This window comes from Cynoglossus semilaevis, chromosome 1, assembly GCF_000523025.1.
Source record: "Cynoglossus semilaevis isolate Cse_v1.0 chromosome 1, Cse_v1.0, whole genome shotgun sequence".
Classification (NCBI taxonomy): Eukaryota; Metazoa; Chordata; class Actinopteri; order Pleuronectiformes; family Cynoglossidae; genus Cynoglossus; species Cynoglossus semilaevis.
Window position 1 is genome coordinate 27210134 of NC_024307.1, and position 24220 is coordinate 27234353.

Sequence of the window (24220 nt, forward strand, 5' to 3'; positions counted from 1 at the left end):
AACTCGTGTCTGCCATCGCTGTGCTAATGTTTGTTAATGGTCCCAGTCATTTAGTCTAACTTTCATTCTTTCCAGGGATGGCTTTAAATTCCATTTGTGCCTAATTTTATTTATTTAACTACTACATTTAGCAATTAAAATGATCTTTTAATTAGTGTTGAGCTCATTTCTACACATTTCCCTAATCCTTAGTTTATTTGTGGAAGTACTTGATGGATATTTTCTCTTTAACTAGTAGTTACACAAATTAATTATTGTCAGTAACTTTTATCTGTAGGAAATAAAATAAAAAAATGAAGCCATGCACAAAAACATGTTCACGCGGTGATGTTTTTATTGGACCACAGCTTCGTCTGATTTGCTGTGTGAATGACTGACTGTTGGGCTGAGCTTTTACAGCTCATTTAGTTTGCGTTTGTTCTGACTGTGTCTGGATGTAAATGACAAACAGCTTCTGTCAATGAATTTTGGATTTTATGACCTTTTATAAAGCAATTCCTGGAAAGCATTGGAATTGGATTCGCGTGCATTCCAAGAAAAATTGGACGACAGAAGGAACTCCTGGTCTGAACCAGTAGAACCGGATGTTTCTGAGCTTCAACAATTAGCATGTCACTGCAGCTGTGCTATGGTCTCTGTAACTGTTGATATTGACCAAAAGAAAAAAATACCTTAACAATAGTCAGCAGGCAGAAAGGTGTTAGCTATGGCATTATTAATTAGGAGAATTAGTTAAAAGTTAAAATGAATGTATAGTGAGTTAAAATTCCGGCACTTTGTGAGGAAATTATGGAATTGATAATAAGTAGAATGTTGGTTAAAGTTCGATCAGCTTAAACCTGCTCAGAGAAATTGTATCAACTGTTCAATGTTAACAAAAATAGCTAAACGTTTTGCATTTACATTTTCATTTATTTACAAGTTTTGTCATTGTTTACTTTATTGCCATTTATATGTTATTTCTCTGATTATATTTACCTGTCCGTGAGCCACTCTTTTTCTTTGTGTCCGAGCTAAAATGTGCCAAAGAGCTATCTTTAACCCTGTTAGCATTTTTTCTTTATTTTCCTAAAGTTTTAGGTAAACTATTAAGTTAGCAAGTAATTTATAGTAAATATCATTACATATGAAGCTCAAATTGGCTAAATGTTGACAAAAAATGGACAAAAATAGACAACTAAAGTAACAGTAAAAGTAACTAAAAGTTAGCCCATGTAACTATAAATAAACTAAATTAGCTAAATATGCTTAAAATAAACAAAACTTGTGTTAGGCAAAATGCGGATTCTGAAATAGATGCTTAGATAAAAGTTGGCAAAAGAAAATGGAGGAATAAATGCTAAGTGTTGCCTTAGAAGAAAAATTACAAAGCTTTATGGGAAAATTTGAAAGAAGCTGTCCAAAACTAAACCAGGTGGGTTCCGAAACACGAATTTAACAATAATGAACTTTAGATCGATTTATCGGAACGAAAGTCTTCAGTGTCGTAAAAACTATCGTGAGACTTGTGTCGTAGGTGTTCACCTTCATTAGTTTATTAGTTTAGAAACATAAACTCACCTTTACTCCAAAGACACCTCCGTCTGAGATTTAGGTCAACGTTAAACTACATTATCAACCTACTGACCTCAGTCTGTGTGTGTGTGTGTGTGTGTGTGTGTGTTTAAACAGCTATCTGCAGCTATCAGCAGGATTATTAATGAAGACACACAAACACAGAAACTGAAGCAGCAGAAAAAAAGTGAAACTCCACAACAGAGAAACTGTGTCAACATCATCGTCGCGTTGACATCGTGTTGACAGTGCTGTTATCTTTCTGTTCATTTTTTTCTTTACTCTTCCTGGACTAACAATATGTTTCCTTTCAAACTTTATGCCGTTTTAATCCAGCATATTTAAGATGAACCTTTGGCTGCTGTTTGTTTTCTCTTGGTGCAGTTTCTTGGCTGACCTTCTCTCTTTTTTCTCACCTTGACTAAAACAGGACAAACTGCCATTTGTTGACTGAATGTTTAATTTAGTTCATGTTCCTAATAATTTAAATGTTTTTACTTGATCGAGTTTATATTTTATTATATATTTCATCCTCCTCTCTTCATTCTTGACTGGAGCAGAACTAGTGGCCACAGGGGATTTTTTTTAGCAGGTTTGTGGCAGAAATGCAGCCCCAAACCGACACAGTGGTTGAAATATGGTTTTCTCCTGTTCTCCACCTCACTGAATGGTGACCTTTTCCTCAGTTCCTGTCTTATTTTGCTGTTTCACCTCCTTAAAAACATTGTTTTGGTCTCAGTCTCAGTGTTGATAGATAGAGAACTTTGAGATTGGAGTTGTTCATCACATTGGAATATTTTGACCTTCAGTATCTGTCCTCTCCAACTTCATCAACTCTGATGTTTCCATTAACAAACACAGCCTTGATGGCAGTGAGGCAACAAGCATTCCAAATCATAAAAACCTGGGGCGTGGCCCTTAGGTGTGAGCAGTTTAAAGCAATAAAATCATTAAAATACTGAGCTGTGTTTCTTTTGTGTGGCCGTGGTCTCAGCTTCAGTCAGGTCAGTCCTGGGGTGTCACAGGTCCGTCTTCTCTGGAGGACCTGATGGTCTCCTGAAGCTGGAGACCAGTGAGTTAAATCAATAATCGTGATTGTTGTTCCTCAAACATTATAATCTGGACTTAAAATGGAGCTGAAGTCGTTTGACCTCTGATCAGTTAACCCTCTCCAGATCTTTACTGAACTCCAGTCTGACAATGATGCCGCTGTTGACAGTCACTATTAGAAGAGGAACAGTTCCACTGGATTAGGTTCCTCTAGGTCCCACTGCTGCGTGTGTGACTGTGTTGTTTGATTCATCTGAATCTCCTTTGTCTTCTGTTTTCTTCATTCACAACATTCACACTTCTAGATTCACAGACGTCCAGCTTCAGTCTCCTCAGACCAGATGATCTCCTTCAGTCTGTGTCTCTTATCCAGCTTCTTCTCAGCAGACTCCAGCCTGGTCTTCAGCAGAAGTAGTTGGACCTGGACTCTTGGTGTGATCCAGTCCAGTCCTCAGCAAAGAGGTCTTTGTTCACACCTGCGGTCCAAACCGGAGCTGGTCCTTCACTTGTATCTTGGCAGATGTTCTGGGCTCTTTTGACACACTTTCTTCCTGGTTTCCCACACATCAACCTCTCTGAACATCACCCAGGGCCAAAATCCTCTCCTACTAGTTTTTACCAGTATGAATATACAAAAATAGATACATCCAGGGCAACTGGACGGAGCAGAAGACGTTTCACCTCTCATCCAAGAAGATGATTGTTCAGGAAACCTGCCTCGTCCAGTTGCCCTGGATGTAACTAGTTTTGGATTAAATGACCTGGATGACTAAGAACCTCCACAGATCATATGAACAGAATTGCTCACTTTTTTTATGACATTGGAAACGTTGTGACAGATTCATATTCATGCTGTTCTCCGAGCAACAACTGAAATGTTTTATTTTTCTAAAACTTCTAGAAACATGATGCTTTCAACAGCTCCGGACAGAAGTCACTTCCTCAGCAGAGCTCTGTCCACTGTTTTGGACTCCAGGCTCATTCTGACTAGTGTCTCGTGTTGTGCTCTGGTTATTTGTTCCTCTTGTTCCGTCCTCCTGTGTGAGCAGGAAATAACAGTTCCAACGTGGTCCAAAGAACAGAACGACCTGCTCAAACCTCAGGCTAAATCCTTATATTGTAGGCTTATCTAACAGGTGATGACTTTATCCCATGGTTTGAGCTTGACTGAGTCCACACCCACACACACACACACACACACACACACCACTGGTTTGTGTTGTTGTGCTGTGGTCTGAATGAACAGGTCGTTCCTTCAGGATTCCAATAGTGAGCCTGATAAAATGATCAATAATCAGGTCAGCTGTAATGAATGACACGTCCACACACGCTGTCAGGAAACACACACACACACCCACCCACACACACACACACACAGGACAGAGTGATTAAGTGCAGGACAGGAGCGACCATTGGACCCTGAGACTGAGGTGATAAACACCTGCTCAGTTTCAGGGGTGTAAAAAAAGTGTGGGGAGGAGGGAGAGTTGTTCTTATAAATGATTATACATATTTGCAGATCACACACACACACACAGTCCGAGACGTTCTGATCTGCAAACACAACCTTTGTGAGTCTTCGATCTGGATCAGCTTTTGGACCAAGAAGAAGAAGAAGAAGAAGGACGAAGATGGATCCTATTGTGGAAGTGGTGGCCCTGGTTCTGGGGTTTCTGGGGTGGGTGATGGTAGGGGTCGCACTGCCCAACCGGTACTGGAGAACATCCACGGTGGACGGGAACGTCATCACCACCTCCACCATCTACGAGAACCTGTGGATGTCGTGTGCGACCGACTCCACCGGCGTTCACAACTGCAGGGAGTTTCCCTCGCTGCTGGCTCTGAGTGGTGAGGAAAAAAAAACAAACTTTTGATTTTGTCTTTGGAGAAAAGTGACTAGAGTTAGAAGGAGACATTCGAAATAATTCTGACCATTGTAATCTCCTTAGGTAATCCATGGAGTTAGTTTTCTACCTACTACTTATGTCCAACACACTCCCAGACCAGGTCAACTACAGACCAAACAGTGACACATCAATTCTCTCTCTCTGCTTTGATGCAGTAGCTAACTTCTTAGCTAACCTGCAGCATATAATCAACTAAAAGTTGATTATCTCTATTAGCACACACACACACACACACACATATATATAATAGTATAATAATAATATACATTATGCTGGTGTAACAGATTTTTGACCAATTAAATGTTTTGGTGAGATTTTAAATTATTAAAGTTTTGCCAGTTGTTTCTTATATTTTAGCTAATTTCATCTCAGAGTTTTTTTTTAACATTGACATTAGACAAGTTGCTTATATTTCCATTTTCTTCAACATTGTTTTAACATGTAAGTTATACCACAATATCAGTATTAGTATCAAAGTTTTAGAATTAAATCAATAATCGTGATTGTTGTTCCTCAAACATTATAATCTGGATTTAAAATGGAGCTGAAGTCGTTTGACCTCTGATCAGTTAACCCTCTCCAGATCTTTACTGAACTCCAGTCTGACAATGATGCCGCTGTTGACATGAACATGTTTGATAGAAGAAGAAGAGTTTAGTTTAGTTCTCCAGTTTAACTCTAGTGCTCCAGTTTAACTCTAGTTTTCCAGTTTAACTCTAGTTCTACAGTTTAACTTTAGTTTTCCAGTTTAACTTTAGTTTTCCAGTTTAACTCTAGTTTTCCAGTTTAACTCTAGTTCTACAGTTTAACTTTAGTTTTCCAGTTTAACTCTAGTGCTCCAGTTTAACTCTAGTTTTCCAGTTTAACTCTAGTTCTCCAGTTTACCTTTAGTTCTCCAGTTTAACTCTAGTTTTCCAGTTTAACTCTAGTGCTCCAGTTTAACTCTTGTTCTCCAGTTTAACTCTAGTTCTACAGTTTAACTTTAGTTTTCCAGTTTAACTTTAGTTTTCCAGTTTAACTCTAGTTCTACAGTTTCACTTCAGTTCTCCAGTTTAACTATAGTTCTCCAGTTTAACTCTAGTGCTCCAGTTTAACTTTAGTTTTCCAGTTTAACTCTAGTTCTACAGTTTAACTTTAGTTTTCCAGTTTAACTCTAGTGCTCCAGTTTAACTCTAGTTCTACAGTTTCACTTCAGTTCTCCAGTTTAACTTTAGTTTTCCAGTTTAACTTCAGTTCTCCAGTTTAACTTCAGTTCTCCAGTTTAACTATAGTTCTCCAGTTTAACTCTAGTGCTCCAGTTTAACTCTTGTTCTCCAGTTTAACTCTAGTGCTCCAGTTTAACTCTAGTGCTCCAGTTTAACTCTAGTGCTCCAGTTTAACTCTTGTTCTCCAGTTTAACTCTAGTTTTCCAGTTTAACTCTAGTGCTCCAGTTTAACTCTTGTTCTCCAGTTTAACTATAGTTCTCCAGTTTAACTATAGTTCTCCAGTTTAACTCTAGTGCTCCAGTTTAACTCTAGTTTTCCAGTTTAACTCTAGTTTTCCAGTTTAACTCTAGTGCTCCAGTTTAACTCTAGTGCTCCAGTTTAACTCTTGTTCTCCAGTTTAACTCTTGTTCTCCAGTTTAACTCTAGTTCTACAGTTTCACTTCAGTTCTCCAGTTTGATGCCGCTGTTGACATGAACATGTTTGATAGAAGAAGAAGAGTTTAGTTTAGTTCTACAGTTTAACTTTAGTTTTCCAGTTTAACTCTAGTTTTCCAGTTTAACTCTAGTGCTCCAGTTTAACTCTAGTTCTACAGTTTCACTTCAGTTCTCCAGTTCAACTCTAGTTCTCCAGTTTAACTCTTGTTCTCCAGTTTAACTATAGTTCTCCAGTTTAACTCTTGTTCTCCAGTTTAACTCTAGTTTTCCAGTTTAACTCTAGTTCTCCAGTTTAACTCTAGTGCTCCAGTTTAACTCTAGTGCTCCAGTTTAACTCTAGTGCTCCAGTTTAACTCTTGTTCTCCAGTTTAACTCTAGTGCTCCAGTTTAACTCTTGTTCTCCAGTTTAACTCTAGTTTTCCAGTTTAACTCTAGTTTTCCAGTTTAACTCTAGTGCTCCAGTTTAACTCTAGTGCTCCAGTTTAACTCTAGTGCTCCAGTTTAACTCTTGTTCTCCAGTTTAAATTTAGTTCTCCAGTTCAACTTCAGTTCTCCAGTTCAACTCTAGTTCTCCAGTTTAACTCTTGTTCTCCAGTTTAACTTCAGTTCTCCAGTCTGTTTGAACAGAAACTTCCACTCAGTGTTTTTCCATTCCCTCTGCAGGTTACATCCAGGCGTCTCGTGCCTTGATGATTACATCCATCATCCTTGGCACCTTTGGCCTGGTGGCGGCGCTGATTGGACTACAGTGTTCTAAGGCAGGAGGAGAGGACTATGTTCTGAAAGGCAGGATCGCCGGCACTGCTGGAGTCCTGTTCATTCTGCAGGGTAAAAATCACTGGTGGTTTCTCAACTTTTTCAAAATTGAATAATAAAAAAAGAGCTTAAAGGAGCTTTAGATAGATTTAAAAAAGCTGATTTGATCAAAAACTGTTTTTAAAAAAAAATAATGTTCACAAAATAAAGCAGCTCAACTAAATTCAATGGTCGCTAACAGAGAGCAAAGCATTAGCCAACTGTAGCGCTAAAAGAAGCAATGATGCCCCCTGACTTCAATTAGAAAGCAGATTTCTAAAGGATAGCTTAGAAATAGTTCCAGTTAGTACCTGTTAGTACCTGTTAGTACCTGTTAGTACCAGCTGGATGATTAACTACTGTACTGCTGTCTTTAATCTCGGTGTTTTCTGTCCTCAGGTCTGTGTACCATGGTGTCAGTTTCCTGGTATGCCTTCAACATCACTCAGGATTTCTTTAATCCTCTACATCTGGGAACAAGGTCAGACACTGGTGTTGGTGTGGTGGGATAGGAACCCCTAACATGACCTTTGACCCTCTGAATGGCGGGTTCCACTCTTTCCTGCAGGTATGAGATTGGAGAAGGCCTCTACATCGGTTGGTGCTCCGCCATCCTGGCCATCGCAGGTGGAGCCTGTCTCACCTGCTCCTGCAAAATGGGCACACAGGAGCCTACTAAATAGTAAGTCGACTTTTAGCATCACATCCTAGTGTCTTAGCTTTTGGTGACTGTTTTTCTGTCTTCTTTGTCGCTACAGAGGTGAAAAACATCTGCATTTGTAAAAATATGATTTCATATAAAACATTTTATATTAAATGTCATAATATTTCTATTAACATCAACTGAAATTGTAAGCTAAAGGTTAGCCAGAGACATAGCAAAAATGAGTGGTTTCATAGCCAACAGATATTGATTGCTTACACACGTTACATGCAGAACGTCCTGATTTCGAGCCCCGGAGAAGCCACATACTTGGCGCCTCCTGTTGGGCAGCCTGTTGCAGCGCAACAATTTACATTTAACATTTAAATGTGGGAACAATGAAGTTCTCATTATTATTATTATTATTATTATTATTATTATTATTATTATTATTAAAATGCAAAAAGCCTGTACAAAGCAATTTATAAAGACATAATTAAATGACATATTTTTCTAAATTGTGTATAAATAAAAAATGACATTAAAGAATTTATAAAAAAGCTAAATAAGTGTCATATTTTTTGCCACTCTCTACTCCAACCAAACTGACCACAGATGAATAAAAAGACTACAGAGAAAAATGTTGCTACAAGATTGTAGCATAATAATAACAGCATTTCCTCCACACATTTAACAAAAGATATTCCAAATAATACAAAGTCCAGGAAGTTATATGTTAACCAAGATATGGTTAACACTCAACAAAATATGGTTAAGTATTATTTCAGGGAATAGTTTTTTAAAAAGCCCATAAATAACAGTTAAATGTGTCATATATTTGATTTTCCTGCAGCCTTATCAGACCACAGGGAGTTTTCAGAATATTCAACAAAAACACACCAAAAAGAATTTTAAAAAAGGAAAGGCTTAATGCTGGCTAAAACATTAAGCCTTTCTTTAAAATTTTGACTTTAAAAAAAGTCTAAATTTAAGAACTGGAGAAAAAAATACAACAAATGACAAAAGGTTGAATCTCATGCAACATTGTTGTTCTTTTTCTCTGCAGCCATATGCCCTATCAGAGCAGAGGAACGGCGTATTCTGGAGCAGCGCTGTCCAGAAGTGCAGGGGCCAGCACTTATGGACGGAACGCCTACGTCTGAGGGGAAGAGACGGAGCTGCTGTCTGTAGACTGGCGGCAGGTGGTCTTCACCTCTGGTCAGGTGGAAACACTGTGTGAACAGGAGCTGCGTCCTTACTGCTGTTTCTACACTGTAAATAAAACCAGTCAGAAGTCTGCTGCTCTGTGACGGTGTGACGGTGTAACAGTGTAACGATGATGTCACTAATGTTGTTGTTGTTGTAAAAGTTGTACAGAGTTCAGCCACTCATGTCTCTTTAGTTCAGGATGAATATTTTTTAGCACTTGTTTGTTTTTAATCTGCTGATCTGCACTGACACTTCCTGTTTGCTGCAGGAAGGTCAAAGGTCTGATGATTCCTCTTTCTGTGTCTTTTTGGCACTTGTGTAGATAAAATTTGACTCTGTCTTTGTTTTCACCATATTTTCTGTCTTCTTTCCTTTTTTTACTATTGCACATAATAAAATGAGTTTGGTGTAGTATTCAGATGTAATTTTTACACATTGTTGGAATTAAATTAATTATTTAGCTACATATACAAACTTCCTTGTACTTTTCTGGCTCCCTACAAACTGTTTATATTACTTATATAATACTTTCCCCAGTATTTAATCTTTTGCTAACTCTCGGCAAAAGCACAACCTGCGCTCATCTCATCAGCGGTTCCACATTGTCTCGCCTGACCCAAATCTTCGTGTCACGCTTCACTGACTGCGGCCTCGTCACTCTAAAAACACTCGCAGGTCCATTCTCGGACCATGTGCTGATGAACTGACGCCTGTTTTGGTTCTATTAAAATATCAAAGTGCTGTTAAAATAAACTATCCAATCAGATAAGCCCACGTCTCGTGACGAGAACCGAATTGTCCCGCGTGGACCAATCAGTGAGCTATCAGCCAGTAAAATTAGCGAGATGTAAAAAAGGCTTAATTTACAAAATGTAGCGCGTCGTCAACTATTAATTTCAGTATCATATTCGTAAAATAAACATACATGAAAATTAATATCGGTAATATGTGAAAAATATTTGTTTTATCTATTTTTCCGGAGCTGGGAACCTTGTAGCGCAGACTCACTCGTTTTTCCATACGGACCACTGATACGCAGGGACCGTAAATACACTGGCGTTTGCTGTTACTGTTCCTCGGTTCACAGAAAAGACAAGATGGGGATTTAAAACAGCCATAGAACAGATGATTTACGTTGAGAGTGAGTGTAGCTGGTTTCGTTGAGAGCGGGGGCTTTCGTCAGTGAGCTAGCTTGGGGAGTGCGGGTGGTTTCGGCATGGATTGGTGTCGTCGGAACGGACTCAGCGGGGTTCTCTGCTCCCTGTCACTGCTGTGTGTCCTGTTGGATATCCAGCTGGACGGTAGGACCAAAAAGTGACCGCTTCACACCTCAGATTAACATGTAGACAGACGTCTTTCAAAAGTTATCTGTAATTTGACGTGTCTCGCTGAGAAAAGTTCCTCAAACTATATCTGAATGTTAGCTTAAATGACAGATAGGTACAAACCCCAATCCCCAGAGAAGAACCTAAAATCAAAAAGAAAACGCAGAAAATGACATTTGGGCACAGTCAGAGTTATAGAAGTACTTTCAGGGATATTACTGTTAAAAGATTGACATTAGGACTGGGTGTAGAAGAAGCACCAACTAAACTAAAGGTTTGGGTTGAACAAAGGAATAAAAGGGTACGTTTTGTATTAAACTGGACTTGCCCTGTGTGAATCCACTTGTTATTTTTCAATCCACACCAAGCTAATGACACTATACAGGTTTACAGATCCATGCTTTCATTTAAACCAAATATGAAGAAGTCTGATCTTGGTATCTTCATGGACCCCTAGTGGCGATGGACATGCTGTTGAAAACCCCTGCTTCAGCAGAATCTGATTCTGCAAAATCATAAACTTAATGTTAACCTGATCACAAAAGCCTGACTTCATAGACATGGAGCATGAGCTTGACTGTCCGACCTGCAGTCCAGATCTGTTCTCTTATTGGAAATTGAGCATTGTGAGGGGGGAGATAATGGACAGACAATGGTGATGATTTACTGTTGGGCAGCAAGAATGGGACAAAAGTGGACATGCAGTTTAGCAACATTAGCATTGTCCACTCTGAAAGAAAAAGGGATACAACCTACCCTTTTTTGCAGTGTGTTATCTTTGCCGTTTCAGTTTTTCTCTACCTTGTCGTTGCAATGTATTGCCAGCAGGGGCTGAAGCAGTTTTATGTTACAGGTGTCCTGGGGGCAACTCATGTCGAGATTGAACACCACTTGGAAATGGGCCGCAAGCTTTTGGCAGCGGGTCAGCTGGCTGAGGCCTTGTCCCACTACCACTCTGCTGTGGGTAAGGTTACACATGTGGAGCTGCAGACACACGCCTCATCTCACCACCACTGGCTGATATTTCACTCTATCTTTATCACACTCCTGCAAACAAAATGGAAATCAAAGTTTTCTCCGATCTTGTATTTTTGTCAGAGGGAGACTCTAAGAACTATCTGACGTACTACAAACGAGCAGCAGTGTTTCTGGCCATGGGAAAATCCAAATCTGCTCTGCCAGACCTGACCAGAGCCATTCAGCTCAAGCCTGACTTTCTGGCTGTATGTTTACAACAACTCACTACCATACATCAGAAATGTTAACTTCATTCTGTGTCTTCTGGGACCTGACTCTTAATAAGTCTTCCTCTTTGTGTTTGACCACTTACAGGCCAGACTGCAGAGAGGGAACATCCTGTTAAAACAGGGAAACACCCAAGAGGCCAGAGAGGACTTTAAAGCAGTGGTCAGTTTATACATTTCTCTCCTTCTGTTATTTCCGTAGCTCCAGCCTCACTTCTCTGATGGTGTTAGTGTTTTGTCAGAAAATTTAAAAAAAACTTGTTGTCAAAGTTGTTATCAACCTCACAGCTCCAACGATCTCCAGACCACGAAGAAGCTCAGAACCAGCTGATGAAAGCACACGAGCTGGAGGAGCTGCAGGAGGAGGCACATGCTGCCCACCACCAGGGGGACTATAGCACCACAATTAACGTGCTGGAGAGAGTCATAGAGGTGGGTGAACACCTTCAGATGAACCCTGACAACAGGTTTTGATTTTGAAAAACTTTGGATTTGTTTCTCAAGGCCATAAGAAAATCCAAAATATAATAATAATTTACCAATGATTAAATGGGAGGATGACAGAATATAAGATAGCTTTAAAATTTGTCAAAAAATACATCAGACCTAGAAAAAAAAGTATACAGTAAACCCTTGTTTTTCGCGGGGGTTACGTTCCAAAAAGAACCCGTGATAGGCAAAATCCGTGAAGTAGAAATCTTTATTTTTTTTACAATTAAATACTCAGAAAAAGAAGAGAAAGAACGAACAAGCTGACACATAGGGACTCAGCCGCATAGCTTTTACCTTCATTTAGCATGTCCAATAGTTTTACTTTATCACCGATAGACAGCATCTTCCGCTGCCTTTTGGTCCCTACCGCAGGTACTTTTGCCGGTCCAGAGCGTTTTGTCGACATTATGGGGTTTGATAAACTCGAAATTGCAAGAGAATTTGCACGTACGTAATGTCAATTTGGCAAGCTGTTTTACGTACGTGTACATATTAAACCGCAACGTTATTGGCGCACAGGTAGAGAAGAAGCGGAGTGACTTTTTAGCCAATCAGAATGCAGAACACAATGCACGATGCAAATCCGTCAAGTAGCGAAACCGTGAAAAGTAAACCGCGTTATAGCAAGGGATCACTGTATAGAAAATAAAATTAAACTACACTTGCTTGTAAGTGACACACCTGATGCCTAGAGATTAGCTTGTCAGCTAATAATATGGCTAAGGTAAGGTAAGCTAAACTAATTGGATATTTCTGTTTCCATCATGCTCCAGATATCTCCCTGGGATCCTGAGTCACGGGAGCTTCGTGCAGAATGTTTCATCCGAATGGGTGATCCTCAGAAAGCCATCCAGGATCTAACACCGACCGTAAGGCTGCGCAATGACAACCGCGCTGCCTTCCTGAAGCTCAGCTTACTGCACTACAGCCTCGGGGAACACCACGATTCTCTCAAGTAAGCATTAAAGTAGAACTGTTCTGTCTGTGGGTGAAGGCTTACAAGCCAAGGTTTGGTCAAAGTCCACATTTGCATCCTCCTGTGCAGCCACATCAGAGAATGTCTCAAGCTGGACCAGGATGACAAGGAATGTTTCAGTCACTACAAGCAGGTGAAGAAGCTCAGCAAACAACTGGACTCAGCAGAGGAGCTGATTCAGGAGGACAGGTCAGTTCGGCTGTTGGTGACCACTCCTCCCTCCTAAAATGTTGGGGTTTTTTTTGTCGCGTTGACACAATAATAAAAACAATCTTTCTAACCTCTGTGATTAGGTTCCAGGAGGCCATTGAAAAGTACCAGTCAGTCATGAAAACAGAGCCTAGTGTGGTTCACTACACAAACTTGGCCAAAGAGAGGATCTGCTTCTGTCTGGTCAAGGTGAGTCAGAGGAGGATTTTCTTTGACATGTTTCTTTACTGAAGGTATGAGAGTTTTTAAAGCTCTTATGATGGTGATAGTACTATAGGTAGCTAATGTGTTTCTGATGTAATAGCAAATTGACATACTAGGGTTTGTTGTCTTCAAAACATATGTAGAAGAAGTGTGGGAAACACTACTTTTGATCAACTCTGGAGTGGTGAAAAAATACTCTATGGTGGTGCAATACCTGCTGTGTCGTATGGATCTTAATCTAATAAATTCCACTGCTCTTTGTGTTTTCATGTTGTGTTGATCATCAAAACCAGATTAAGCTAGCTCACGAAGCAATTGACATTTGCTCAGAGGCTCATCAGAGATCGCCCCGCAATGCTAAGATCCTCAGAGACCGAGCAGAAGCTTTCATCCTCAACCAGGACTACGAGAAGGGTAAATAAAAGCAGCCTTGCAAAAAACTTGATTTGACTCTCCTGCGTTTGTTGGTTCAGGCAGTCAACATTTAAGTCTTGTGTCCGTCAGCGGTGGAAGATTACCAGGAGGCCAGAGAGTTTGACAGTGAAAGCAGCGATATCAGAGAAGGGCTGGAGCGAGCGCAGAAGCTCCTCAAACTATCCCGTAAAAGAGATTACTACAAAATCCTCGGCGTCAGCAGGTAACTTAACTTCCTAATCTACAGTCTCACTTCAAAACTAAATACAAATTTAAAACAAAATGTACTGTTTTTTTTTAGGAATGCCAACAAGCAGGAGATCATTAAGGCCTACAGGAAACTGGCACAGCAGTGGCATCCAGACAACTTCCAGTCTGAGACGGAGAAGAAGGAAGCGGAAAAGAAATTTATTGACATAGCGTCGGCTAAAGAAGTCTTAACTGACCCAGGTCTGATGTTAAACAACACTCACTTTGTTTTGGGTGTTTTTTTTTCTAAAAGAGTATTTTCACCTAAAGATAGTTGACTATAAGTTGTAAATGTTTTGCTAAAAATATCCAATAATATTAATATAGGTTTGATTTAAACACACTTAACAATTGGTTAAAAAGTTTAGGTATCAAAAGAAACATTTGTAAATATTTGTCATATAAATATTAAATGTTCACCAAGACAATAATGAAGTGTTTCAACTAACATTTCAAGGTCGGCACTGTCAAATAAAATTTACTGGAATGCATCAGAGTATGACTAAAAATGTAGCCCAGAACAACACACACACACGTGGACAAAACTGTTCAGAGGTCTGTTTGTTAAAATAGTAAATGAAGAACCAAGAACTGATCCCTGTGGAACATCTGTGTCTAAACCTTTTTAACTTACAATGACTGTTAGCTTAGCTTTTATTGACTTTAAAAACCCTAGCCAACATTGATTTTTAGTTTTGTCTTTGTCTTGCTCACACAGAAATGAGGCAGAAGTTTGATGCTGGTGAAGATCCCCTCGACCCAGAGAACCAGCAGGGTGGAGCCGGAGGTGGACATCAGAGCTGGCCGTTCAACTTCAACCCTTTTGAGTCTGGAGGCAACTTCCACTTCAAGTTCCAGTACAACTAGACTCAAGTACGAACATAACAGTAACAGGGTTTTTTTCGAACTCTTTTTAATGGGACATCAGGAGAAACATCTGTGGAAGACATCCTCCAGAAACTCCAGAGTGGACACAGTGGGGTTCCCTGAGACGTTTTAGTCCAAAAACTTTGGGTTTTTAGGAAACATTACTTGTTGACTGTTGAAAAACGACAGAAAACAAAACCCTTGTTAACATTACAGATCCGTAGTGGAATGGAAACGGTAATGTTTCAGAACAGTTCCTTCATTTTCAACTTTGCGCCAGTTTCAAGCTTTTTTTGCTGCAGCTATCAGTTTAATTCACTCACTGTTTTCAGATTTTCTTTATAGTAATCTTGGAAAAACAAATTTATTGAACACATTGAAATGTCTCCACTCCAAAGAACAAACCCGTAAGTCCACTGATTTCAGTAGCTACTTTGTTTTGTCAATGGGTTTGAGTCATGGTGGTCCATTAACCATTGTTGTAGCACTCCAGCCTCAGACTTGTGACCTGACTAGGATTTTGGCACACTTATCACATGAACATCAATGAGAATACTTAGAGGTGGACTGAAACCATGAGGACTTGACCCAGACTTACCTGGACATTTTATAGCGACTTGGAATTTTTGGGTACTCACCGCTGTTGTCACACATTGTCTCGTTCCGACTTGACATCTAGGAGACTCAGACTGAACTGAATTTGACATCTGTGAGTTTTCATGGGTGGTCAAACTTGTTGTAACAAAAACTGAGGTTTTACTTCAGTGGAAAGAAAAACATTTCTCTTTTGACTTGGTCTTGTTTGGAAAAAGATACAGTTAAGACTGAACATTGTTTGAAATTTTTCACTTTAACGACAGTATTTATTGCAGAAATAGAAAATGTAGATTTTGTTCTCTTTATTTTTAATTATTTCAGAGATTCTTGCACTTTGACCCCTTAGAAAGAAAACCTCATCAAACCTTCTTTCCCCAGAATCTTTAAAAACCTCTGAAGTAGAAGACTAAACTAGTAAAAGTAAACCTTACACATTATCTTTATTGTTTAGTTCAATGAGTTACTGCTGCACAGATAGAACAATTCAAATCAAATGTTTTTGTTTGCTACTGTAAAAAATGAAAGAAACCTTAGCTGTAAGTGCCATTCTTTAAAAGAGTTGTCTTCGTTCATTGGTCAACATTTCAAAGATGTTACTTTAAATCCCTCTTTGTCTGGATTGTGTGAACACGTGTGACTGCGGCGTTTTGTTTAAAAGTTACTCAAATGAGTCAAAATGTTTACTTTTTTTCTGTTGCTTTTGTTTTTGTTGCCAAAGTGAATCAGGTGACATCTTCACCTACATTAAAATACTGAAACAAACTACTTCAAAGAACAGGTTAAATCACTCTGGGTTGAAAAATGGAAGAACAGTATATCAGTATATTGGTTGTACTATAGCTGAGGCATTTAGGTAGCAAATGTAAGGAAAATGATTAATCAGGAGAATGAGCTAGCCAATTAACCAATAATTATTAGCGAAATATTGTACATTTTGACCAAACATGTTAGCAGGAAATAGCTTACAGATAGCTAAGATAAATTATTAAACCACTACAAAGCCAAAGTTCATTTTTAGCTTCTGTGAAAAAGCTCAACAAATGGATAAGGAGCAAAATATGGTCAACACCAAGTCAGTTATACAGCATTTTATTCCCACACAGTGCAAAGATGTGAACTGTGACATACCTACTGTCACTCACTCACTCACGTCACTAGAAATGATCATTTCTTTCACAAACTGATTAGGTCCTTTAAGCGCTGAGTGATGAAATCACTAAAGGACAGAATTGTCCATAGCTCCAAGCTCTGCTAGAGTCCATTAACTCAAAGACCTTCATCAATTGTCCACTCCAAATCCCTGTCCATCCTCCAGAATGTCTGCTTCCACCTCGATGGACACCACGTGGTGACCTGGGATCATGGCCAGACCCAGGACTCTGGGTTCACCCTGAGAGAAAGTATCTGAGACAAAGACAAAGAGACAAATCCTGCTTAAATATCACATAGAGCTTGAACTTAAACTGGAAAAAATTCTCTTCAGCAGCTCATCATTTATTATTCACAATTCTCCTTAACTCCCTTCTGACCTGCAGATTTAAGGAATTCCTGAGCTGAGCCCAGGATGACATTACAGTCCCGGTCTGTGCAGAGGAAAAGTCCCACCAGAGTCCGACCATCTGTCATACGGATCCTCATGTTCTTGTTCAGGAGTCCCTCTAGTTTCTGTCTGGCCTGAGAGGATGACGATAGGTCAGGCTGCACCTGGGGGATCATTATGAAGATGATCGTTGACCTTTAACTGACTCTTTTAATTACTTAAACAATACGTCACTATCTTAGCTGAAGATCCTCCTATGTTTATCCCTTGGTTAGAGCTATCTTTTACCTAAATTATCTCCTGGTTCTTTATTTAAGCCTTAAAATGCTGGGTCTAGCCTTTGAGGCTGTCTCTTTCATACATGTTGAGCTATGTTTTGTCCCACATCTACGTTTTATTTACATCGTCTAACTTCGCCATTCCTCAAATACGTAATTGCATATAGGTCATAGTTTTTCAATAATTTTTCATTTAATTTAATTTGTTTAGCTTTTTTCTGAATTGTATGTGGGCTACTTAATTATTCGGGATTTCAGATTTTAGCAACATTTATAAATTTTGGCTAACCTTATGCCAGTATTGCTCATTTTTGGGTTATGAGGTGGAATTTTAACTACTAATTTCTATAAATAAATAATCACATCTTATTGGGACTGCAAAACCTGTCAGTGGGGACTTTATTTCTGACTAGCTCAATCAAAGATCTCAAATCTTATTGGTAACAAATACTTGGGTGTTTATTATATATAAAGACATATTAAATAGTTTAAACGAACATATTTGTTGTTTACTAGGTGTGTTTATTCGTAATGAGAGCCAACTCGTTAGCCGCCGGAACGCGACGCAAATTACAGATCAAGCCTTAGAAATTAATTGGTATAGAAATAAAAGAAAAAAGTTCTCTCTGAATTTTCATCCCACTTAAACAGCGGTAACAAATGCGTAAAATACTGAAATCACAACATACGTGGATCGAAGGACCATTTTCCTCGATTGTTGTCGCCATAGCTGCCCTCTTAGCGTATCTGCCTGTTTACATACGGAACACTTTAAGTGACGGACCAACTCAGCTCAGCGCTGAGGTCCGTTTTTTAAAGGGGCCGACATTGATTTGGTTATTAGCGTCCAACATGATAAACAACTAACAATGCGGGGAAAGAAGATATGTGAAAAAGGTAAAGTGTTAATAAAACCGTATCTTTACGATATTTATGCTCGATAGGAGGTGTTTAGGTCTGTATTCTTATTACAGTTCAATAATATATCACATTACCATAGCTATTATTATATATAATATTGCTTTATATTATAGTACTGGTAACTGTTTGGATTTAATTAGCTTAATGCCACGTGAGAAAATACGGTAATACAGTATTCAATTCTCAGGTTTTCTGGGGCCTGTAACTTCCAATTTAAAAATAAAGTGTTGGGCCTGAAAAGGTAGTAAGTTCATTTGTTAAGACAAGTTTTTTAGCCTCTGATCAATATCTTAAAAGTAAGGCAACTTTTAGTGAATTGGACTAGCATTAAACCATTTTTGACCTGACAGCAATAACACTGTTTTTATGCAATGTTTAAAAGAAAGTAGAACATTTTATCAATTGTATTTATATACACTTGATTAAACATCTAGCTATTTTCGCATATATATATATATATAAATAAAATCATTTACTTGGGCAAACTTGGGCAAATTAAAAATTATTGTAGGATAATGCAAGCTAAAATATTTTATGACCATTTCTGGACTAATTTAAACTACACAATTATACATAAACTATCACTACATAATAGTATTTTAATGCTCACAAGGGTCTGACACCCCCCGACCCCCACATGTTAACACTGCAGAAGTGTGACAATACATGTGTTACTTAATCATTATCTGCTGTCTGAGCTCTCTGGTCACAGACAGCTGAACTCTGAGAAGAGCTGGTGTGTTTTTTCCTGAGTGTGTGTGTGTGTTTCACACTGTTTAACGTGTGGGTTGTAGCTGGAGAGCAGCAGCCACAGGAGGCGCTTTAACCCTCTCATCTGTGACAAATCAGGCCTCACCAAACACACTGGTGGGTGTGGGAGGAGGAGGATGAGGGGGAGGAGTGCAGTGACAGTAGTGCAGTGTGTCAGGGCAGGCAGCATTTCCTCCCCAGTGTCAGCCTCAGTGCAGACACGTGCACTGTGCACAGTCACCTCAGACACACTAAGCATATGTAAACTGTGTCACTACCCTCCCAGTTTGGCAGTTTGGGGCTCCTCATGGTGAGGAGGGGGTGGAGGAGGCTGAAGAGGGGCAGCAGCAGGAGGAGGAGGACAACATACAGTATCTCCTCCCCCCTGCCTGTCTCTGTCGTCCTCCTAACAGATGTGGCCTGTGGATCTGACACTTACAAACTCCTTTGGACACACTTGTGGCTGCTGCTGAAAAGCTGTGAGGACACCTGTTATAGCGCACACTCAGGGCTGTCATACTTTAAACCAAGTGTGGCTTGGCTCCTGTTAAGATGGTGTCTTTTTACAGGAAGTAGTAATTGTAAAAAGTTTGGTCAGTGTGTGTTTGACTGGCCTGCCTACAGTCCACATCTGTCTGTTCCATTTAAGGCCCCTCTGCCATTCTGTTTTTGCGATTTTGTCCAAGTCTAACCTAAAGCTATTGCAACCTTGAATAGTCTTTTAATTATTTTTGAGCTAATTTTGAGTTACACTTCACTGTTTTTCTTTTTTCTGTTATATTTAGTCTAACTTTTGCCTTGCTGTGTCTGCCCAAAATAATCTTGGTGTTTTTTGTTGTTGTTGTTGTTGTTGCTAATATTTAGCTAATATTATCATTAACTTTTGGGCTGGGAGATCTGGCTATATCTTAAAATAAAAAAAATTGTGATACTTTACTGCATTTTCTATTTGTTTGGTTATTTGCTTTGGTAAAAATTTCCTTTTTTTACCAAAGTATTTGTTTTTAATAGAACGGCAAATCCATTGCATTCTATAAAAACAAAAGGCTCTGGCTTGGGAGCAGACAGATATGGAGGGTGTTATGGTCAGTGTTTCCCATGGCCTTAATAACATCCAATCAACTTGGCCTTGAGGATGAATATCTGATCAATTCTTTTTACATCATCTTCTGCAGAATAGACAAGTAAAAAATAAGGAAGTTAAAAAGAGTGCTCGTCAGCGTCTGCTGCTCTGTGCTGTTGAATATGTTACTTTCCAGGCAGGAGGAGCGGCAGCTGCAGCTTTGCTGCATCTAATGAAAGATTTTCATCCTTACCACAAGCAGTTAATTTTTAAGCAACACAATCTGATGTAAGTCTGGGCATGGCTGCGGCAGATTTTTCTTTTTTTTTTTACTCCCAATCCCCCACCCCCTTCTTTTTTTCTTCTTCTTGTCCTTCTCTCATAGAATCCCTCCCCAGCACAAACACACACAGAGACTTGTACACACTGGTACATAAACACGTAGGATTACGCACACTAAATCTTTTTGGTGGGGCTCTGAACAGCGAGGCGGCCATGTTGGATTGTTGATCCTGACAGAGATTAGTGTCTGCAGTGCAGAAAAGGGAAAGTGACAGTGACAGCAAGAGAAACTGCTGGTGGGTTCTGGTGGATTCTGGTGAAAGAGGTGGGGAGGGGGTGGAGGTGAGACAAGGAGGTGAAAGAGGGAGCAGACAGTCATAGAAACACACAAACACACTCACCCCTCTTGTCTTTTTTCCTCTCCTCCTCTTGTAACAATAATGTGTAGGTTTTTACAGAGGGAGGGGGCCAGAGGAGGAGGAGGAGGTGAGGTAGGAGGAGGTGGAGAAGGAGGGGGTGCCTTCATGAAATAATATAGTCAGCCATTTTTTATGTAAGGGGATTTTTTTTTCTTATTGGGGGGGTTGTTAAAAAATAAATATAAGAGAGGGCGGCCATCTTTGTTGCTCTGCTTGCATGAGTGTAAAATATTCCAAAACGCCCCCCCTACTCCTGCTATTCCTTTTATTTATTTATTTTTATGAAAACATACTTTTTCACTAGGCTGGACGCGCGTGGATTTGAATATTAAAATAAAAACACCCTTGATTTTCTAGTTACAATAGTTCATATTTATAGACAGAAAACAGCGAGGCTGGATCCAATGACAGGAATGTAATAATGTCCTCTCCTCTCCGCTCCTGTGAGGAAGACGAGGGCATGGTGCTTCATTCCGAGGGAGGAGATTTCGATGTTTAAGACGAGGACGAAGACGAGGACGAGGACGGCAGAGGAGTCGGCGCGGATTTGGACAGGAACGCCAGCGACATAAACTCGCCGGCGGCGCCCCGAGAGAGTGCAACCACCGCGGCCGCCGCTGTCGCTGCTGCCGCCGCCGCTGCTCCAGGTAGAGTAGAGTCGAAAAGACAGGAGGAACAGGCGGGAACGCGCAGTTCACACAACAAATACAACTATTCTGTCACTTCTAAGAACAATATTCAGATATAAAGGACAAAAGTCATGTTTGGAAAAACCTCAGAGCTCTGCAGTCTGACAGTGAGCAGACCGGACTGGACCGAGCCCCATGTTCCAGGTCCAGTCAACGGTACAGACTTTAGGGTACGAGAGCGCGCAAATACAACATATAAACATAAGGCTGTTTTTTTTTTCTCCTACTCAAAAAGATACTTTGTACCTACGACATCATCTTTTTAATAAACCAGACTAATTTCTGTTGTTGCACAGTTGTTTCTGGAAGAAAAAATAAAGTGATTGGAGTTCACTTTTTAGACCCCATTAACCTGTTCAGACCAACGTTATACATCTGGGAGTAAAGATGGGACACTTTCAGCTGTCAGCATATAATAGGCATGGTTCAATGACTTATTTAAACAAAAACACTTTCAAACTCAGCTGAAAGATTAACTGCTTGCAGATTGATGTTTAAAGGAACGTCAACCTAGGGCTCAGTCTTGAAAACTATTTTTTAACTGTAGGTTATACAAGTAACAAGCCCCAACTGACAGTCTAATACACGGGTTCATCAAAGTAGGGGTTGAGGGCAAAAAAACCATTGCAGACTGTAGGTCACAGCAAGTCAAATACATTTAAACCTTTAAAATGCACTGATTTGTAATTATTTTTTGTTTGCACACTGACAATAGCCATTTGGAAGAATTATTTTTTAAAGTAATTAAGTGCATTTCTTTCTTTTTTTACAAAATGCTATGAATGTGCGGGGGGTGGGGGAGATATGTGTAGTACTGTACAAAAAACATGCAGGATTAGATGAAGTGTGAATGATTTCTCTTCTCATCTGCCACACGCCTAATTAAACTAGATAAACAGTTGTAGGATGTGAAACCCAGGGTCCAGTAACTTCACGTCTGAAAAAAAAAGGAGCCAGTTCTGTGTGACTGCTCGTGTTTGACTGGATGATAGTGTTTAAAGTGTTGGATTAGGCTTGTCCTTCAATGTTAGCCTTTCTGTTACATACTGTATACTGTATTACAAATAGTGTGAGCTTCTGTTTTCCAACACAGAACACTTGCAAAACTGGCAATACGTATGTGGACCAGCTGATCGCTGGTCTTTGACGATTGTGCTGAAAACCGGTTCAGTGGCCAGTTCTGACCATGGATTGTTGGTGGATTGTTGCTTCTCTAGATGAAGATGAACGTCTGTCTACCAACTCCTGTGTCCTGTGTCACAGAACTCTTCTTTAAACCTTCACTAAACCTGGTGCTAAAAGAGCATCGTACAAAGATGTAGAGTCGTTAAAGTGTTGATAAGTTTGTACAGTGAACTTGAACTAAATATCTGTAGTAAAATTCTCTTAAACAGATTAAACAAATCTCCCCCTCAAGCCTCCCTCTCTGACACTTGCCTGACATGCATCTGTGCTACTGGAGTCGCCCTGAAGGCTAAAAGGACAGAAGCATCAAAAGCTGTGAAGGCAGTGGAGGAGTTTCGCAGAACAACAGGGACTCCTCCTGGCCTTAGGCAGTGCATACAGTGAGATTTCCTGCAGGAGGAGATGCTATGTCCTGCTGGTGCAGAAACACTGGTTGACACTGGGTAGTCATGGAAGTGTTACACACATCCCTCCTGTGTTTATGCACAACAACCAGTAGGGGGGTTATCTGATGAATCTGCTGATGTGATTTGTCCAGCCTCAGTATTTATATGAATTATTTGTCTATATATTTAATTGTCATTTATTTGTTTAGTAAGTTTGTTCAAACAGAACAGTGGGAAGAACAGGATTTTACAGTGTTTTTGTAAAAGAAGGAGATCTTTCCACAAGTTACACATATTGTTAGTATTATTTTGTTGTTTAATATATTGACAGTCAGTGAGGTAAATAGGACAACACCAGTTTGACTTTTAATTAGAGGAAATAAATCATGATGTGTTTTTGTTTAATCTTATTTAAGATAACAATTTCAGTGTATGAGGTACACAAGACCATCAGTTGGTAACAGTATTTTTCATAGTCCTTATAAAAAAGGAACATTGTATTTAGTCCTAATTTGTCTGGAGCTCATTTTGTTTAGAAAACATGATAAAATCATCCATCCATCCATCCATTTTCATCCGCTTATCTGTTACCGGGTCACGGGGACAGCAGTCTCCATGACCACCACCCAAATCACACTGCACCTTACCAACCCCCCTGAACCTTCCTGTGGGTGGTGAGTCCACTGGAAGGTACCAAACGTCCTCACGGGGATTGGATCTTGCCCAGGAGGTGAACCCTGGGGTTCCACACCAATGACAGAGACACTGCCTCTGAGCCAAAGCACCACTGATAAAATTACATTGTGAACAAAAAATTACTAATCATGATGTACCATTAGCTGAGTGTATTGTACGTCTTGTCTCCCCTGAAACTTTGTCGTCATCATACACCCAGATCTGCAGAGTTTTGCTGTGTATATTAACAGTGTAGTGATGCAGCTGCTACTCTGATTATGGTGGTCCTAATAATCTGCTGTGTTTATTTTGTTAAAGGTACTATACTATCTACAACCCCCCCACCCCTCATTCCTTTTTCCATTTTTTAGCCCAAAGAACAAATGTAGTGAACCAGTCTTCCTCTGGTTCAGGTCTGAACGTCACAGTCTGGACTGCTAATGTTACTGCAGTAATTCTAGGATATTTTTGTTTGTTGATAATGTTCAAGAGAGAATCTATTGTGTATTGTTAGGAAAGGTTTAGTGAAAGACATTTACCGACTTGGAGAAGCATTAATTTATTAGCGTTTTTGATTTTGACAACTTTTTTTCTGCATTAATTTATTAGCGTTTTTGATTTTGACTTTTTTGATTTCCTTGTGTTTCATCACGTT

General features: G+C 39.6%; 4 protein-coding genes across 6 annotated transcripts in view; 3 read left to right on the top strand and 1 right to left on the bottom strand.

Annotated features, from left to right (window-relative positions):
• Positions 1-4089: 4089 nt before the first annotated feature.
• Positions 4090-9273, top strand: cldn15a (claudin 15a). Its single transcript, XM_008322928.2, has 5 exons — positions 4090-4452; positions 6816-6980; positions 7347-7428; positions 7516-7629; positions 8657-9273. Exons 1-5 carry the CDS (start codon positions 4236-4238, stop codon positions 8751-8753), a joined length of 675 nt encoding a protein of 224 aa, XP_008321150.1. The 5' UTR covers positions 4090-4235; the 3' UTR covers positions 8754-9273.
• Positions 9274-9675: 402 nt separating this feature from the next.
• On the top strand, positions 9676-17009 carry dnajc3b (DnaJ (Hsp40) homolog, subfamily C, member 3b). The gene is made up of 13 exons (XM_008322894.3): positions 9676-10100; positions 10978-11088; positions 11223-11347; positions 11457-11531; positions 11657-11800; positions 12634-12815; positions 12906-13025; positions 13130-13235; positions 13544-13664; positions 13755-13887; positions 13966-14114; positions 14632-14786; positions 16913-17009. The coding sequence occupies exons 1-12, from the start codon at positions 10016-10018 to the stop codon at positions 14778-14780; spliced, it is 1500 nt and encodes a 499-aa protein (XP_008321116.1). The 5' UTR covers positions 9676-10015; the 3' UTR covers positions 14781-14786; positions 16913-17009.
• On the bottom strand, positions 16451-18033 carry naa38 (N-alpha-acetyltransferase 38, NatC auxiliary subunit). Its single transcript, XM_008322906.3, has 3 exons — positions 17885-18033; positions 16907-17081; positions 16451-16781 (listed from the first exon to the last, which is right to left on the bottom strand). The coding sequence occupies exons 1-3, from the start codon at positions 17921-17923 to the stop codon at positions 16657-16659; spliced, it is 339 nt and encodes a 112-aa protein (XP_008321128.1). The 5' UTR covers positions 17924-18033; the 3' UTR covers positions 16451-16656.
• Positions 17995-24220, top strand: part of chd3 (chromodomain helicase DNA binding protein 3) — a 38545-nt gene continuing 32319 nt past the window's right edge. The window contains exons 1-2 of one of the 3 annotated variants that reach the window (XM_017033944.2): positions 17995-18092; positions 21083-21277. The gene's annotated coding sequence lies outside the window, so the exon portion shown is untranslated. Of the gene's footprint in view, positions 18093-19749; positions 20508-20674; positions 20698-21082; positions 21278-24220 lie in introns of those variants that run through there. The other 2 variants (XM_017033951.2, XM_017033953.2) reach the window with 2 other exon arrangements.

What these genes read in the sequence shown, in the direction of transcription:
- cldn15a (XM_008322928.2), top strand. Translation starts at nt 4,236, where the DNA reads ATGGATCCTATTGTGGAAGTGGTGGCCCTGGTTCTGGGGTTTCTGGGG. An exon ending in AGTCCTGTTCATTCTGCAGG is followed by an intron (nt 6,981 to 7,346) that starts GTAAAAATCACT and finishes TTCTGTCCTCAG; the next exon opens with GTCTGTGTACCATGGTGTCA. An exon ending in CCTCTACATCTGGGAACAAG is followed by an intron (nt 7,429 to 7,515) that starts GTCAGACACTGG and finishes TCTTTCCTGCAG; the next exon opens with GTATGAGATTGGAGAAGGCC.
- dnajc3b (XM_008322894.3), top strand. Translation starts at nt 10,016, where the DNA reads ATGGATTGGTGTCGTCGGAACGGACTCAGCGGGGTTCTCTGCTCCCTG. An exon ending in GAGCTGATTCAGGAGGACAG is followed by an intron (nt 13,026 to 13,129) that starts GTCAGTTCGGCT and finishes CTCTGTGATTAG; the next exon opens with GTTCCAGGAGGCCATTGAAA. An exon ending in AAAATCCTCGGCGTCAGCAG is followed by an intron (nt 13,888 to 13,965) that starts GTAACTTAACTT and finishes GTTTTTTTTTAG; the next exon opens with GAATGCCAACAAGCAGGAGA.
- naa38 (XM_008322906.3), bottom strand. Translation starts at nt 17,923, where the DNA reads ATGGCGACAACAATCGAGGAAAATGGTCCTTCGATCCAC. An exon ending in AAAATGGTCCTTCGATCCAC is followed by an intron (nt 17,082 to 17,884) that starts GTATGTTGTGAT and finishes ATGATCCCCCAG; the next exon opens with GTGCAGCCTGACCTATCGTC. An exon ending in GGAATTCCTTAAATCTGCAG is followed by an intron (nt 16,782 to 16,906) that starts GTCAGAAGGGAG and finishes TCTTTGTCTCAG; the next exon opens with ATACTTTCTCTCAGGGTGAA.